The sequence below is a fragment of the Mastigoproctus giganteus genome, chromosome 9 (genome assembly GCF_048544385.1).
Source record: "Mastigoproctus giganteus isolate SK-2022 chromosome 9, ASM4854438v1, whole genome shotgun sequence".
Lineage (NCBI taxonomy): Eukaryota > Metazoa > Arthropoda > Arachnida > Uropygi > Thelyphonidae > Mastigoproctus > Mastigoproctus giganteus.
In genome coordinates, this window is record NC_143583.1 from 110,555,221 (window position 1) to 110,572,657 (window position 17,437).

General features: G+C 36.5%; 1 protein-coding gene across 2 annotated transcripts in view; it reads right to left on the bottom strand.

Annotated features, from left to right (window-relative positions):
* The window catches only part of IleRS (Isoleucyl-tRNA synthetase), a 430,056-nt gene that overhangs the window by 259,977 nt on the left and 152,642 nt on the right, over positions 1-17,437 (bottom strand). For both annotated transcript variants that reach the window (XM_090381523.1, XM_090381522.1), the window contains exons 10-11: positions 4,358-4,453; positions 673-795 (exon numbers count right to left, since the gene is read on the bottom strand). In XM_090381523.1, coding sequence (XP_090237649.1) covers positions 673-795; positions 4,358-4,453 — 219 coding nt within the window. The remainder of the gene's footprint in view (positions 1-672; positions 796-4,357; positions 4,454-17,437) is intronic.

Consider the following 17,437-nt stretch of genomic DNA (forward strand, 5'->3'; position numbering starts at 1 on the left):
GATTCTCTGCAGGCTTACTATAATATCCAGCAGGCTTCTGATAAGAGAACTGAAAGACATAACTGAACCATGCCGGTACACTGAATAAAATAAGTGGAACACTTCATTTGCATGTAATTAACTTAATAATTCATTAAATTTTTGAAACCTAAATGTAAACCATGTGTACTTTTAAAGTTTCAAAAATTGAATAAATTCTTGTTAATTACAAGCAGTGAAGTGTTCCACTTATTTTAATATTTTATACAGTAAGCTCCTATATAACATTTTTGAGATTCAAGGAATAATTTACCAGCATGTTGTACCATGTCAGAGGACTGTTATCAGACCCTTACTACAGAACTGTATTGCACACTTTGTAGGATCACATTCACCACAAATGACCACAGCTGCATGCAAGTGGGTGGATGCTGCATCACAAAAACATGAGACCTCACATTGCTCACACTGTCATTGACTACTTAGCCAGCATTAATGTCATTATTTGTATTATTCTTTTTAAATTTATGATCATAATTTTTAAACAGCTCTCATATATATTTCCATTCAATTATTATCAACTGTTCTATTACAGGATATGTAAAACAACATAATTATTTTTGAAATGGACACTTAAATTCATCTGTTATGAAAACTTCAAGCAAAAAATTAAATAACTGCAGTAAACCTTACCTTTACATACTGCCCCAAAAAATCAGTCACAGGATTCACAAATTTGCCACTTGGATCTAATGGACATATTACTTCATGATCTTTAGATATAACACCATTTGCCAAACAAACACGGTAATCATCCTATATGTATGAATGTATGTATTTCAGAAAATGGTATTTATATAAATAATTTTTATACTGTTAATTTATCTCAATCCAAAACAAATAAGTAAATAAAAATTGTATAAAAATAGCAGAATCATTACAGACCATTTTAAATGCAGGAATACTAATCCAAAGAATTTTTACGATGCTGCATTCAAATGGAATTTGAAAATTAATAAAACTAACTGATATTTATGCAGCAAAATGCTATTTTGAGACTGTGTTCACCCTTCTTCTATGGAACGGAAAAACATACTTATATAGAAAAATAAGCACTAATATCTAATAAGCAAAATGGAATGATGGGCATTTAAACACTACTTTCTAGTTATAATTTTATTTTTAAATATAATATCTAGGCACTTCAATACATGTTTAACACCTGTTAAATACAATGTGGAACCAGTGTGCTGCATCATGTCTCCTCAAAGCAAAAACCATTGTATTTTTATTTTTATTTTTATTTTTTTCATAAAAAAAAAATCTGTTCATTAGTGTTAGTATTAGTAATGGTCACATGGTGCAAGGAAGTGTAAGGCTTATGTTGCACCAGCCAAAAAAATCAATAATTAAAAAAATAATAATAAAATAAAATAAAATAAATAATAAAAAAAAAAAGTAAATACACAACCAATGCATTTCCTTCCTCCCACAGTTAAATATCCAGCTGACCTCGAATTTCCCTAAACTGTCAGCCTCTACCACCCATGCAAATAACTTATTCCAGTAATTTATAACTCACCGGCTAAAACAAAACCTCCTGCAATCCAGTCTAAACATCTGTCCCCGTAACTTGAATTTATGGTCCTTAGTTCTAGAATCATATATAACTGAAAATTTCATCCTCATTCATTTTACTATTCCCTCTCAGAGGCATAAACACCCCAATCAAGTTGCCTCTAAGGTGCCCAGTTTCCAAGCTGTGCAACCCACATATTCGAAATCTTTCCTCATCAGGATGTCCTTTTGCCAATCTCACCAGGCGAGTTACCCATCTCTGGACCCTTTCAAGAAGCTCGATGATTTTTTTTTGGTGCAGTCTCCACATTTGAACACAGTATTCCAAGTGTGGTCTAATAATAGCCTTATATAAAGGGATTATGACATCCTTACCTCTACTAGCAAATGTTCGATAAATCATCGATAGGACACCGTGGGCATTCCTTGCAACCTGTCTACAATGCTTAGAGAACTTCATGTCTGACCGTATTGTAACTCCCAAGTCCCTTTCTTCCACTACTGACTTTAGTTCAATTCCATCAAGTGTAAAACTGCATTTTTTCTGATTTTCTTAAATGACATTGATGAAAGGATAGAGGGCATAAGATCTAAATTTGCAGATGGTGTAAAGATTGGTAGAGTGGCCACTTTTTCTGACCATTCCTGAAGTCTATCTAGGTCACTCTGAAAAAGCTATACTTCGTGGTGATCATTAACTACTCTACCAATCTTTACATCATCTGTAAATTTAGATCTTATGCCCTCTATCCCTTCATCAAAGTCATTTAAGAAAATCAAAAACAACAGTGGTTCCAATACTGATTCTTGGGGAACTCCACTTTGTACATTAACTGAATCTGAGAAATAACCATTTATCACAACCCTCTGCCTCCTGCTCTGAAGCTATCCTGCTATCCATCTAAGGATTTTCCCTGTGATTCCAACCTGTTCCAGCTTATAAAGCAACCACTCATGTGGGACTGAGTCAAATGCTTTGCTGAAATCCAAATAAATAATTTCGAAATTATTCCCTAATTCCAGCTCACAAGTAACCCCATCAAAATAGCTAACCAGATTTGTTAAACATGATTTTCCCATTACAAAACCATGTGTGCGTATTCTTCAGAATTCCATTTCTATCCAAAGGATCCTGAATTCCACCCTTGATCATTGCCGCCATGATTTTCCCCTACTACTGAAGTTAGACTGACTGGTCATTAATTTCCCACTACACTCTTAAAACTGCCCTCATGTATTTGGCACTTTCTAATCCAATGGAATCTCTCCTGAGTCCAGTGATGCTCTCATAATTAGCCTCAATTGTTCAATTCACTCACTTACCACCTTCCTTAAAATTATAGTGTATATGCCATTGACTCCAGAAGCCTTACTTGCCAGTTGGCTTGAAATTTTTTTCATTAAATAATCATGTGAAAGTTCAATATCATTAATTACATATTTTTCAACTTCACTCACATAATTTCTCATTGACATAAAGGGTTTTTCTTCTGTAAATATTGAAGCAAAGTAACTGTTGAGTTCATCTGCAACATCAGCTGGGGTATCTAATACAATCCCATGTCCAATACATATATATTTATGTTTGGGGGGGGGACAATTCCTCATTGAGAAAAAAAGCAGTGAACTGGGCAAAATTTGAATTTATAAAATTGTAGTGTCTAAACAGGGATGTTCAATAAAGAATGGTAATTTTTCATGAGCAACTATACTGCTTGCTAGTTCTAGCTGAGTTTCAGAATTTGGGATGCTCTCTCTCTTCCGAGACTGAAGGATTCATGCTTGCCATCAAGACATGATAATTAACACCAGAAACTATATAAAATACAACACCAAGAAGCCCGGAGTGCCAGATGACACATATCGACAATGCCACCTGGCCTCAGAAACGATCCAACACATCACCGCGATATGCAAGGTGATCATCCAGACTGAGTACACTTGTAGGCACAACCAGGTAGCCAAGATATATCAGGAACTAGTAAGAAAATACCAGTTGATCAAAGAAAGTGTACTGTATTATTAGTACGAACCTCAAACCTTACTAGAGACACCAACCCATAAGCTGAACTGGGATTATGCAATGATAATGGAAAAGACAACAGGCTGGACATAACTCTTGTCAACAGAAGGAAAACGCTACCTATCGGATTGATATAGCAGTGCCCAAAATACTGGCAACTTCCAGAAAACACATCAGGAAAAAATTAGGAAGTACACAAACCTAAGACAGGAAATCAAAGAGATGTGGCAGATGCAACAAGTAAAAACCATCCTGATCTTTGTGTGTCAACCACCAGTATGGTGCCAAAGACCCTACATAACAGCCTAGCAGCAATAGGTCTCCCAGAGAACACCTACAAGGAACTCAAGAAAGCCGCAATCCTGAACACCTGTATGATAGTCAAAGAATTCCTCGACCAACAGTAACACCAGACATAACAACCACTCTGTGTACTTGGTAGCAATACCCACTACTGGTGGAACCTCCCAGTCAGGAAGAAATAATAATAATAAATATATAAAATATGATAAAATAGGATAATAAAATGCGGTCAGATTTAAAATTTTTAAGTTCAGTAACGAATTACGTATTTATGGTATTGCGTTTATAGGAAAAATAACTCTCAATATATCTTTTTGCTTAATGTCCAGGTTTGAAAGAACCAATTAAGGAAGTAAATCAAAGGATATATATTACTCAATTTTTGAAACTGATTTTTGAAACATAAAAAAATTAATGACATTGAATTAAAACTGCATTTACAACTTTTTTTTAAAAGATATCACAGCTACTTACTTCTCCAAAGTATGGGGCTTGGTGAACTATCCCAGTGCCACTTTCTTCTGAAACATAGTTATCACAGATCACTCGAAAAGCACCATTTTTCTTTAGCTAAGTAAAATATTCAAAAAAAAAAAAAAAAAAAATCACTTAGGATGAATGCTGGAAATTATATTGATAATTGGTACACTTAAATGTAACTTTTACTTTAATACATAACAAATATTTGCTGTACAGTTAAATGTGCTCTGAATTTATTATATCTATTCATAGATCCATCTTCCCTCACTGAGATCTATGATACCTTTGATTCCACCCCCATTACTGTAAGTTTGGCTTGTAATGGGCGGTGAACATAAAAATTCACAATGGGTAGTGAATTTTCATGATGATTCATTCATCTTGTGACTCATGTTAAAAAATAATCATTACCTTGAAAATGTTTATTCTAGACAATTTTAGGTCTTTCTTTATTAAATTATCTCTTTATCCTATTTCTGCAACATGTCTGCTTGTAATATATCTAAGTTTCCTAAACTTAGAGCAACTCTGCAATCTACTCTACAAACAAACAAAGTTACACCTGCATCTTTTGGATCACACTGTCCATCATCAGGTGCTTAAACATGTACAAAAAATTGATGCTAACTTCAAATTTTCTATCAACTGCCCTTACAGAAAGCTCATCCCCTGGCTTGCAGATCCCCATGTCTTTCAATCATGGATTGAAAAATACTGGCTGCATCCACCAAATCATTATGGCAGCCATTTATAATCAGGACCTGGTGATTCCCAATGACATCTTTCATTTGATGGCGACAATCCAACTTGCACTGACTGCCCTCGGTCATCTTGATATAAGTCCAGGCTGTGGATTTCTCACAATGATTAGTCATCATAATTGGTCTCTGCCACTGTTCAAACCTTGTGCTGTTTTTTTCTGGCATTAATGACATTACAAACTAAACACTCTGGAAGCTGTTTACAAATGCCCACACAGAAAATGTTTATTCTAGACAAATTCTAGAATTTGACTAGAATAAACAGTAAACAGACAGTAAACTATCAACTGTAGCAATATACACCACTTGACCCTGGGGAGTTCTGAATTTTGATGTTGAGCTTTCCTAGTCTATTCCTTTCCTACCCTAGTCTGTTTCCCTTCTTACAACATATATATCAACTTACTTTGTTAATCCAATCATTTCTGAATTTAAATGTATGTCTATATTTACCATACTTATTAACATGTCCTGTTTAGTCCACAGTATCTTTGTTACTTCAGAAAAATCTGTGTAATACCCCTATTTGTACACCCCTAGCCATGTGGTCATGAAGGGCTTTGCCTTACAATTCTATCTGAATGGTTTGCAATAAAGATGCGCTCGCGCTCTCATATTAACATGCTAAGTTATGCTTATATTCTTGGCCATTCTGAATAATTTTATCTCTACACATACAGTGGAACTCAACGGTTCCATTCCTATGCTTTTAATATCCTTATTTTCTAATTTCCCTTCTTGATATTTCTCAGTTTTACACACAACCCCATCTCTGTACAGAGTACCGCAGATTCAGTTGTTTTCTTATTCATTTCAATTTTTTTTTGATAATTTCTTACTGAATATTCCTACTACTGTTTTACTAAGGCAAGTTTTTTTGATTCATCTCCAATCTTATATGTAAAATTAGTAAGACTGGAAATGGAGAACAATATAGGTGTTTCATATGCACCCTTTTGGGGGAAGGGGGGGCTTTTTGTTGTTGTTGTTATTTGGTTTTTAGGAGCATTAGCAAATAAGGCCATATTGCTCCGGGGATATCCAGTGGTCATTCCCTGACCTTTCCGCATCCTCTGTATTTGGTCATGGGCTCAAACTCCGGTCTAATCAAGAAGCGTATGCTACATACTGCCGCTCCTGCCCACCTGGCTACGGAGGCGCCAGGAAGGGGAGCTCTCAACGACAAATCTGTATTATCAAAAATCCAAAACTACAAGAATTGATGCATGTTGTGGAACTGGAAAAATATTATTCACACACAGAAAGTGCTACAACAGATATTCAAGGTTGAATACTATCACTAGATATCCATCCATTCATTACAAACCCATTCCAATTTCTCCTTCTGTCCAGCAACTCATTACATTACCAGTTGTTAGATTTTGCTCCCAGTAACCAAAGCCTCACTATGCAGTTCTGTGTCACAAATGGTCCCATCCAGTGTTCCTGCATATAAAAAGTTTAGAATTTCCCACAGTGTGGTAAAAATTCACATCTCATCAGGAAAGAAGTCTATATTATATCCTTGTGATATGGCATTATGAGTACCCTCGGTATTTAGAAAGGGTACACGTAATGACATGTCATAATTCAATATAAGTTGTAAGCTTCTTTCTATCTTTCTTATATTCTTGATTGGATTTTTGATTGGATTAGAAGAGAACCACAGATTACATAGTGTAGCAACTGGAAAAGGAGACTGATGTTATGAGACGAGTCTGGTGCTGCATCTACTAGAAGTAAACACGAAATGAAAGAGCGATTGTCCCTTGAACACTGCAGTCGGGGTCAGCGGAAATTGCATCTGTTTCAGAATGTAGTGTGCACTGAACTGCACGTCTCTCCTGTGTCTGTGTTGTGGAGGTACAATGGAACAAAGAGCAAACATCAAGTTTAGTGTTCAACTGGACAAAAGTGCCATGGAAACATTTCAAATGATGAAGCAAGTGTATGGAGTGAATTGTCTGTCTTGTGCATGTGTTTCGAGCAGCATAAATGTTTCGCCCAGATGAGAATCATCACTGGAAGATGACAAAAATCTGGGGCTCAGCAAAAATGCTTCAAACACCAAAGTTGATTTAAAAGATGCGGGAAATCATTATGATGTGCAATACTCCAAATGATTTCAGAAAGTCTGTGTGTTAATAAAGAAACCAACAAATTATAACCAAGATTTGAAGAAAACAAAGGTTTGTGCGCGGTTTGTTCCACATTCGTTACCAGGAGGTCAACAACAGGTGTAAGTTGAACACTGCAGAGAACTTGTTGAGGCCACTGAAAGCAAATTCAACTTCCTTAATTTGATTGTTTTAGGTGACGAGATGTGGTATTTTAAGTATGACCCCCACAATGAAGTGATAAAAATGCGGAGTGGAAGTCGGGGAAACTCTCCCAAAGCCAAAAAAAGTTTGGCAAAAAAAGGTCAAAAATCAAAACCATGCTCATCACTTTCTATGATGGCAAGGGAATTATGCATAAAGAGTTTGTGCCCAATGGTCAAACTATTACTGCTGCCTGCTATCTGGATGTTTTGAAACGTTTGTTGCAGAGTTGTGTGCAGCTTCAGTATGGAGAAGACAGCAGTTGATTCCTCTTGCACAAAAAAAAAAAAGTCTGCATACTGTCATACCCACTGTATTCACAAGACTTAGCCCCATGCGACTTCTTTTTGTTCCCGAAGCTCAAGGCACCACTGAAAGGCTGTTATTTGCAGACATCAACACAAATCAAAGAGCTGTGACAAGAACATTGAACAGTATACCAGTCACAGTCTTTCACCAGTCAATCCAGTTACTTTGTTATCATTGCATGCAGTGTGTAGATGAGGGAGGAAGTTATCTGAATAAACCAAGGTTCGTTTACTCATACATGGGATCATTATTTTTTTCTAGCATCAGTCTTGTTTTCCAATTGCTGCACCATGTATTTTAGCTGGTATCCATACCAGCTAAAATGTTTTTATATTTACCTCAATTTTACTGTGGTCATGCCTTCGTGTCCATGACACCAAAATCAGCACCAAAGTTGATATGATTTCTATAAAATACATTTTGTTTAAGGTTTTTGCATTAAGTTGTCAAACAAATTTGATCAGTATAGATAATCAAATCCAACTGTAATGAATATCTTCAGCATTTCTGAACAGCTTGAAAAATGCTTCAAGTAAAAGTTTCAAAATTAAAATTTTGTAATAAACACTTTTTTTGATACAACCAACAATTTTTATAAAAGTTAAAATTTATTATTTGATTTTATATAAATTTGCATCACCTCAAATGTACTCAGATGCATTCATTGGTTTTCCAATAATTTTTTGAAATATCAAGCATTGTCAACGTATTTCTATAAAACAAAGACAGAATAGATTTCTAGTCTTGCATTGCTACGTGTACTTGCACACTTTTACAAACTATAACAATTACATTTCCTTATATGCCGAGAGTGATTTAATTATATTTCTGTTCTTAATGAAAGGTGATTTGATAATGCTTTCCACTTTCACAAATGGGCACTTACAACTTTATTTCTACAACTTTTATCCGATAGTATGTAGAACACTTCCTTATGATACTCTCCAGCAATTAAACATTTTTTTTTTGTTTTAATTGCTGTAGATTATACGGAAGTGTTCTATGTATTATAGTGAGGTAAACTTCTCTTATTATTTTACAACTTTCATCATATGTTCATGTCAACATCAGTACAATCAGTACAGCCATTAGGATACACTACAAGCAATAACAATTCAAGTATTGTTTACTGAAGTATCTGATGCACTGTTTACTCCAGTTAGAGCTTCATTTTCCTTAACAAGTTGTCTGCTGCATTTGTTCTGTTAACAAGTTCACTGCTACCAACAATCACTGTCTTTCCTAAACCATATGGAAAATATCTGGTTTTGAGTCTTGCCAAAACACAAGGACTTTTTTCTGGACTCTTTCACACCACGGTCGGGTTACCCGATTGCTAGTAAGGGCTGCTGGACAAAAATCTCTGATTTTCCATTCAGTAACTGGGGGTTCATATCCAGCAATTAAAATTTTTCATCACGCTGGAAGAAAAACCATTCAAGTATATTTGTGCCAGGCAGTGGCAAACACATTAGGATAGATTAGCATTAGCATTAGCATTAGTAGAGGCATATGATGCAAGAAAGCAAGCTTATTCAGCATCAGCCAAAAAAAAAAAAAAAAACCCCACTCCCATTTCACCCATCTGTTCGTTCAAAATACCTGTCCAGTTGAGCTTTAAATTTGTTTAGGCTATCAACTTCTACAACAAGTGATGGAAGTCGGTTCCACCAACCAACCACCCGCTGGCCAAAGGCAAATTTCCGCACATCTATCCGACATCCGTCCTTCCTCAATTTGAATTTATGCCCTCTGAGGTGATTATTCTGAGCAAGATGAAGAATCCCATTGGCATTGAGCATGCTCAAACCATTCAAAGCCTTATACACCTCTATCAGATCACCTCGCCGGTGCCTAGTCTCCAGACTCTGTAATTTGCAAAACTTAAGCCTTTCTTCGTAAGAGCAACCCTTTGTTCCATTCAAAAATCTTGTTGCCCTTCTCTGTACCCGTTCCAGCAGCTCTACATCCTTCTTGAAATGAGGCCTCCAGACCTGTATACAGTACTCAAGATGTGGCCTAACCATTGCCTTATACAAGGGAATAATCACCTCCTTATCCCTGATCAGTAACTAAAAGAGGAAATTTTTGAAGGATAAATCAGAAAAGCATGAAGGAAATGTTAGTTTTAGTGATAACTGATTAAAAATGCAGTGATACGCCTGTATCAATCAATCATTAAACCTTGAACATCTGCAAGTATGTTGAAAGTACCAGCAGCAAAGAAAAAGAAAAGGGCCTGGAAGTATGATGCAGATTACCTTTAAATTCGAATTTTTATAAAATGGCAATGAGTCAGATCAAATTCCACTATGTGTGATTTGCAATGAGGATCTCAAATGACAATATGAAACCAACCAACTTAAATACCACTTCAGAAATAAACATAAAAGAAAGCCATGACAAACCAGTAGAATTCTTCCAAAATTCTACTGGCTGATCAAAATGTTGGAAGCCTCTTATACTTAATAGCTTAAAAGTCTAGAGCTGCTGAAGTGATTGGCATGATATTGGCAAAAACCTGTAGCCAAAGTAATGCAGAAAGTGACATTGGAGACAAAGCAAGCAACTGATAGTGTTCCCTTATTCAAATAACACTATTCATCGCAAAGATAGCCTATGATAGAACTGGGATTACTATAAGCTGATGGAATTCAAGCTACTATGAATTTAGCCAATCACTTATTGTTAGTTAGATACTAGCTAAATTGAGGAAATCCATCATGATTTTTTCTTCTACTAACCTTTGTGAAACATAAAAACCAAAGAAACTATTTTCAAAATTATAAATGACTTTATTAGTCATTTGGATTGGGTTTGATGTGTTTGGTTGTTGTTTTTTGGTTTTTAGGAGCATTAGCAACTAAGGCCATATTGCTCCGAGAATATGCGGTGGTCATTCCCTGACCTTTCCGCATCCTCCGTATTTGGTGGTGACGGGCTCGAATCCTGGTCTAATCAAGAAGCATGTGCTATGCACTGTTGCTCCTTCCCACCTGGCTAGGGAGGCACCTGATGTGTTTGGAAAAGTACAGATGGAGCCAGAACAATGGCTGATGCGAAAGTAGTTGTATTAATTATTTAAGTCATTACACCAGAATCAAAATAGACTGTGTTGTATAAATAGGAAAGCATTGATGTCCAGAGCATACATGCAGATCTAAAGCAAGTATTTGATGAAGCCATTAAAATTGTTACTTCTGTTAGAAAAATGCCAATGATAGCATATATGCTTATAAATATTTCATGACTTGTTGAATGAATAACTCCATTTATTATGTTATTTCATTTTCTAGTTAAATATATGAGATGATAAAGTAACACATAATGCTTAAATTCAAAACAAGTAAAAAAAATAATGTGATCTTCAGTTTAATTTTACACAAAGGGCTCAATGGTGTTGACACAAATTACACCTTACATTAATAATTCCCAAACTGTGGTATGTCTATCTTTCTACTTTTTGAAACCCTATCAGCCAGAAATGATTTTTAGCTACAAGACCACAGGTTTACTAAATACAGTGAGACTACACACAGAATTTATGATAAAAATGCATCCTATGAATCCTGTATGCCACCATATTCTATGAATACATCCTTCATTTAAATTCACAGATATCAGAGGCATGTTTTATAATCATTGTTCTGCAAACCTCATTCCATCTTCTATTCTAGATTTGAGCATCATTTAGTCATTAGTTTAGTATGAGTGTTTTGTAATGAATAAAGCAGCTGAAAATTATCCTGCGACAAGCACATCCCTCCTAACTCGTAGAAATCAGAACTAACAGAAGTTTTAATACATCTTCTTGAATGTACCGGAATTCCAGATTATCAATAAATAAAAATTAATTGTACAGCATAACAGAAAGCAGAAAAATTATATATATCATTATGGAATAATTTAAACCAGGGTGGCCAAACCGTGGCACATGTACTGCTTGCGGCATGTGCATCTCTTGTAAGGATCACACTTCCTAATGCAGATGGGGGTGCAACTTAACAGCAGATTTGATAAATCAGAAATGAAGCTAAGTACAGAGTTTAAATACCACTTTTACAGTAAGAAATTATGATCCGGGTTTCAAGGTCACTGACACAGTTCGTATTCACTGCCTTTTGGCATTAATTTGGCACAGGCAAGTAAGTAAGGGTGGGGAGGAATATTTCAGCGAACTTCTGAAGTAAAAATGGAGGAAGATGGACAAAGAGAAGAAATATATACTGCAATGCCTTATACAAAGGGATAATCACCTCCTTTTCCCTACTACCAAAATTTCTGTATATCATTGACAAGACCCCATGACTTGCTCTGGCAGCCTGTCTGCGCTGCTCGGAAAACTTCATATCTCATTGCACAATTACTCCTAGGTCTTTTTCATTTTATACCACCCTAGGTGCAGTACCACACAGTTGGTATGTTTCTCTGGGGGTTACTTTGACCTATATGCAGTACTTTGCATTTGTCAGTGTTAAACTTCAGTTGCCACTTCTCAGCCCATCTGCCCAACTTTTCTAGATCCTATTGCAGTAGCACACTGCCATTACTGTCGTTAACAACCCTGCCAACCTTAGCAGGGTTGTTAATGACATCATCTGCAAACTTGGATATTAAGCCAGATATACCTTAATTAACATCATTGATAAATATACAAAACAACAGTGGACCCAACACCGAACCCTGGGGGAAACCACTAATAACATTAGTCCATGAAAAGCAGCATCCATTGATTATCACCCTCTGTCTTCTCCCACTCAACCACCCTTTTATCCATTTTAGCAACTTGCCCTTAATACCATACTGCTCCAATTTGTACAGTAGTCTTCCACACAACAGTATCAAAAGCTTTCCTGAAATCCAAGTATATGATTTCAAAATTATTTTTTGCATCCAGTTCCTTTGTAACCCCATCATAGTATCCAATCATATTAGTCATACAAGACTTCCCCTTAACAAACCCATGCTGTGTCTGAATTATTATTGCAGTCTTGTCTAGATGATTCCGCAATGCTTCTTTAAACAGCGACTATTATTTTCCCTGTAACAGAAGTTAAACTAACAGGTCTGTCATTGCTCGTGTCACTCCTTGACCCCCCCCCCTTGTGAATTGGAGATACATTTGTACATCTCCAGTCTGTGGGGGCTTCCCCTCAGTCCAAGGATGCTCTCATAATTATGGCTAAGGGTTTGCTTACTTCCTTTGCCGCCTACTTTAATATAACTGGATAGATCCCATCTACCCCAGGTGCCTTTCTTATGTTTCATTTCAATAATTTCTCCTCCGCTTTGCTCTCAGTTATTACAAAATCATTAAGCTTCCTGTTAAGAGTTTAATAAGCTTCTGCCCTCCACTTCCCTACAGAATTCCTCATGTGTGAATGTAGATGCAAAATACTAATTCAGTTTGTTAGCTATCTGAGAAGGATCATCAACAGTCAAACCATCGATATCAAGTGGACAAATCTGATTCATCCCCTTCCTTCTAGAGTTTATATAAGTAAAGTCCTTGCTGTTTTTCTTAGAATCATTTCCCAAAGATTTCTCATAATCTGCCTTCGTTTGCCTAACTTCCTATGTGACTTGATTAAAGACTAGCTTATATCTACCACAGGCTTCTGTGTCACCTGATAATTTATATGTATCCCATGTATTTTTCTTCTGTTATGAGTCTCATTAGTTCATTTGATATCCATTTAGGCCTAAACCTTGAACAGTATTTTTTAATCAGTATGAAAGGCCTAGTAGCTTCCACGATTAATTCCTTGAAGTAAAATCCAGCATCCTTAAACTGAAATATCGCAAAGCACCTGAAAGCAATAATATACCTATTGAACTTATTAAGGTAGGTGAAAAATTAAGGTGCAAACCTGCATAAAGCTATTTACAACCAAATAGTACAAATCTGGAGAAAAAAGCAATTACCTGATCAATGGAAAGAAAGCATATGTCTATCCACAAGAAAGGATTAGCAGACGGCAATAACTATAGAGAGAGATTTCTCTTTTAAGCACTACATACAAAATTCTGTAAAACATTATACTACATACTACATAGGCTAACTTACTACACAAAGGAAACAATAAGGGACTACCAATGTGGCTTTAAGAAAAACTGTTCCACAACTGATCAAATCTTTACTATCAGACAACTCGTGGAGAAAAAATACGAATATGACCAGGACATGCACATGCTGTTAGTCAACTTCAGTAAGGCTTGTGATAGTATAGGAAGAGATAAACTCTAGAATACAATGTTAAAATACAAAATGAAATAGCAGATCCCTTTGAAATCATGACAGGATTAAAACAGGTGATGCATTTTAACCCCTGCTCTTTAATTTGGCTCTGGAAAAAGTGATAAGAAAGTGGAAATGACAAGGAAAGGAGTACACTTGAATGGACTACACCAGGCCTTTGCATATGCAGATGATATATACCTGGTCAGTGATGATATATAATTTAATATATCTCTAATTTAATAGTACTGGAAAAAGAAGCAAATCTCACTGGCCTAAAAATAAACAACAACAAAACTTAATAGAAATAAGAATAATGATGACCCCAACCACAACACTGGAAATCAAACAGTCAAGAAAGCATCAATCTTCAAATACTTGGAAAGCATTCTGAATGATTGTAATAATATCACAGAAGAAAGTAATTCTAGGATTTAGAGTTGAAATATATGCTATTATGCAGTTCAAAAAATCCTAACTTCAAAACAATTATTAGTAATGGCCATATGGTTCAAGGCAGCCTAAGGCTTATGCTGTACAAGCCAGGAAAAAAAAAAAGGAAGAGTAAAATAGTAATATTAATAAAATTAAATAAAATAAATAATTAAGAAATAATAAAAGAAAAGGAAATAGACAATTTATGCATTTCTCTCCTCCAATAGGTAACTATTCAGCTGACCTTTAAATTTTCCCAAATTGTTGTACATGTTGGCACTAATAACATTAAGAATAGGAGATCTGTGGACTTACTTAACAAGTATAGGCCAATGTTGAAAAAAGTCACAACTTACAGTTAAATTCGAAAGTGTCTGCAATTCTGCCTAGACACGATAGGAGGGAGTATGTGATGACAGCCTTGTCAATGAATTCAGCACTGGAGAGACTGTGTAAGGCTCATGGGGTAGTATTTTTCTCAGCATGATCTGTGCTTCTTAACTGGAGAGATTGTTTCTACAGAGATGGGATACATATATATAGAAAGGGTGCAAGAATATTGCTGATGCTATCGAGTAGGTGTTAAATGGGTCGAAAACCTGCTAGCTTGGGGGGGTTCACAGAATAATTTCAGACATAAGGAGTTATTCAGCGAGGGGAATGCCAAAGGTGTATTCAACTCTGGCAGTAAGTTAGATAATCTTGTAATAACTGAGAGTAAAGGAGAGGAGAAATTGTTGAAGATAAACACAAGAAAGACACATGGGGTGGATGGGGTCTATCCAGTTATATTAAAGGAGGCAGCAAAGGAAGTAAGCAAACCCTTAGCCGTAATTATGAGAGCTTCCTTGGACTCAGGGGAGGTACCCATGGACTAGAGATGTGCAAATGTGATCCCAATTCACAAAGGAGGATCAAAGGGTGACACAAGTAATTATAGACCTGTTAGTTTAACTTATGTTCCAGGGAAATTAATGGAGGCACTGGAATAAAAAGCACTGCAGGATCATCTAGACAAGACTTCAGTTATAGCTCGGACACAGCATGGTTTTGTTAAGGGGAAGTCTTGTCTGACCAATTTGATTGGATACTATGATGTGGTTGCAAAGGAACTGAATGCAAGGAATAACTTTTATATCATATATTTGGATCTTAGGAAGGCTTTTAATACTGTTGCACATGGAAAACTGCTGCACAAATTGGAGCAGTGTGGCATTGGAGGCAAACTGCTGCTATGGATAAAGGGGTGGTTGAGGGGGGGAGAAGACAGAAAGTGGTAATCAATGGACACTGCTTATCGTGTTATTAGTGGAGTCTCTCAGGGTTCAGTGTTGGGTCCATTATTGTTTTCTGTATTTATAAATGATATTGATGATGGTATATCAAGCTTAATGTCCAAGTTTGCAGATGATACAAAGGTTGGCAGGGTTGTTAAGGACACTACTGATACTATGCTGCTGCAACAGGATCTGCAAAGGTTGAGCAGATGGGCCAAGAGGTGGCGAATGAAGCTTAACATTGACAAATGTAAAGTACTACATAGGGGAAACAGCAACCCCAGAGCAAAGTATCAACTCTGTGGTACTACACGGACAGCGGTAGAGAATGAAAAGGACCTGGGGGTAATTGTGCAGGCAGATATGAAATTCTCTGAGCAGTGCAGACGGGCTACAAGAGTAGCTCATGGTGTCTTGTCAATGATATACAGGAATTTTTCTAGCAGGGATAAGGAGGTGTTTATTCCCTTGTATAAGGCAGTGGTCAGGCTACACCTTTGAGTACTGTATACAGGTCTGGAGGCCTCATTTCAAGAAGGATGTAGATCTGCTGGAACGAGTACAGAGAAGGGCAACAAGATTAGTGAATGGAACAAAGGGTTGCTCTTACGAAGAAAGGTTTAAGTTTTGCAAATTACAGTGTCTGGAGACTAGGCACCGGCGCAGTGATCTGATAGAGGTGTATAAAGCCTTGAATGGTTTGAGCATGCTCAATGCTGATGGGATCCCTCCTCTTGCTCAGAATAATCACCTGAGAGGGCATAAATTCAAATTGAGGAAAGACAGATGTAGGATAGATGTGCGGAAATTTGCCTTTAGGCAGCGGGTAGTTGGTTGGTGGAACAGACTTCCATCCCTTGTTGTGGAAGTTGATAGCCTAAATAAATTTAAGACTCAGCTGGACAGGTATTTCGAAGGAACGGAGGGGTGAAGTGGAAGTTTTTTTTTTTTTTTTTGGCTGATGCTGCATAAGCTTGCTTTCTTGCATCATATGCCTCTACTAATGCTAACAGATTAACAGTAGCCAGATTATAGGAAGTCTTTGGCAAAGGATGTAAAGAAAAACAGTAAAGACTTCTTTACTCATGTAAGCTCTAGAAGGAAGGGGATGAATCAGATTGGTTGATATAGATAGGTCAATTGTTGATGATTCTGTTCAAGACAACGACAAACTGAATGCATATTTTGCATCTACTTTCACACATGAGGAATTCTGTAGGGAAGTAGAGGCCAGAAGCTTATCAAACGATTTTGTAATAACTGAGAGCAAAATGGAGGAGATATTTTTGAAGTTAAACATAAGAAAGGCATCTGGGGTGAATGACATCTATCTAGTTATATTAAAGGAGGCAGCAAAGGAAGTAAGCAGGCCCTTAGCCATGATTATGAGGGCATCCTTATACTCAGGGGAGTGTCCCCACGGACTGGAGATGTGCAAACGTATCTCCAGTCCGTGGAGATATGTTTGCACATCCGATTCACAAAAAGGAACCGAAAGGTGATACGAGTAATTACAGATCTGTTAGTTTAACTTCTGTTCTGGGGGAAAATAATTGTCACTGGTTAAAGAAGCACTGCAGGATCATCTAGACAAGACTGCAGTAATAATTCACACACAGCATGGGTTTGTTAAAGGGAAGTCTTGTCTCTACCAATTTTATTGGATACTACAATGTGATCACAAAGGAACTGGATGCAAAAAATAAATTTTGATATCATACATTGGGTTTTAG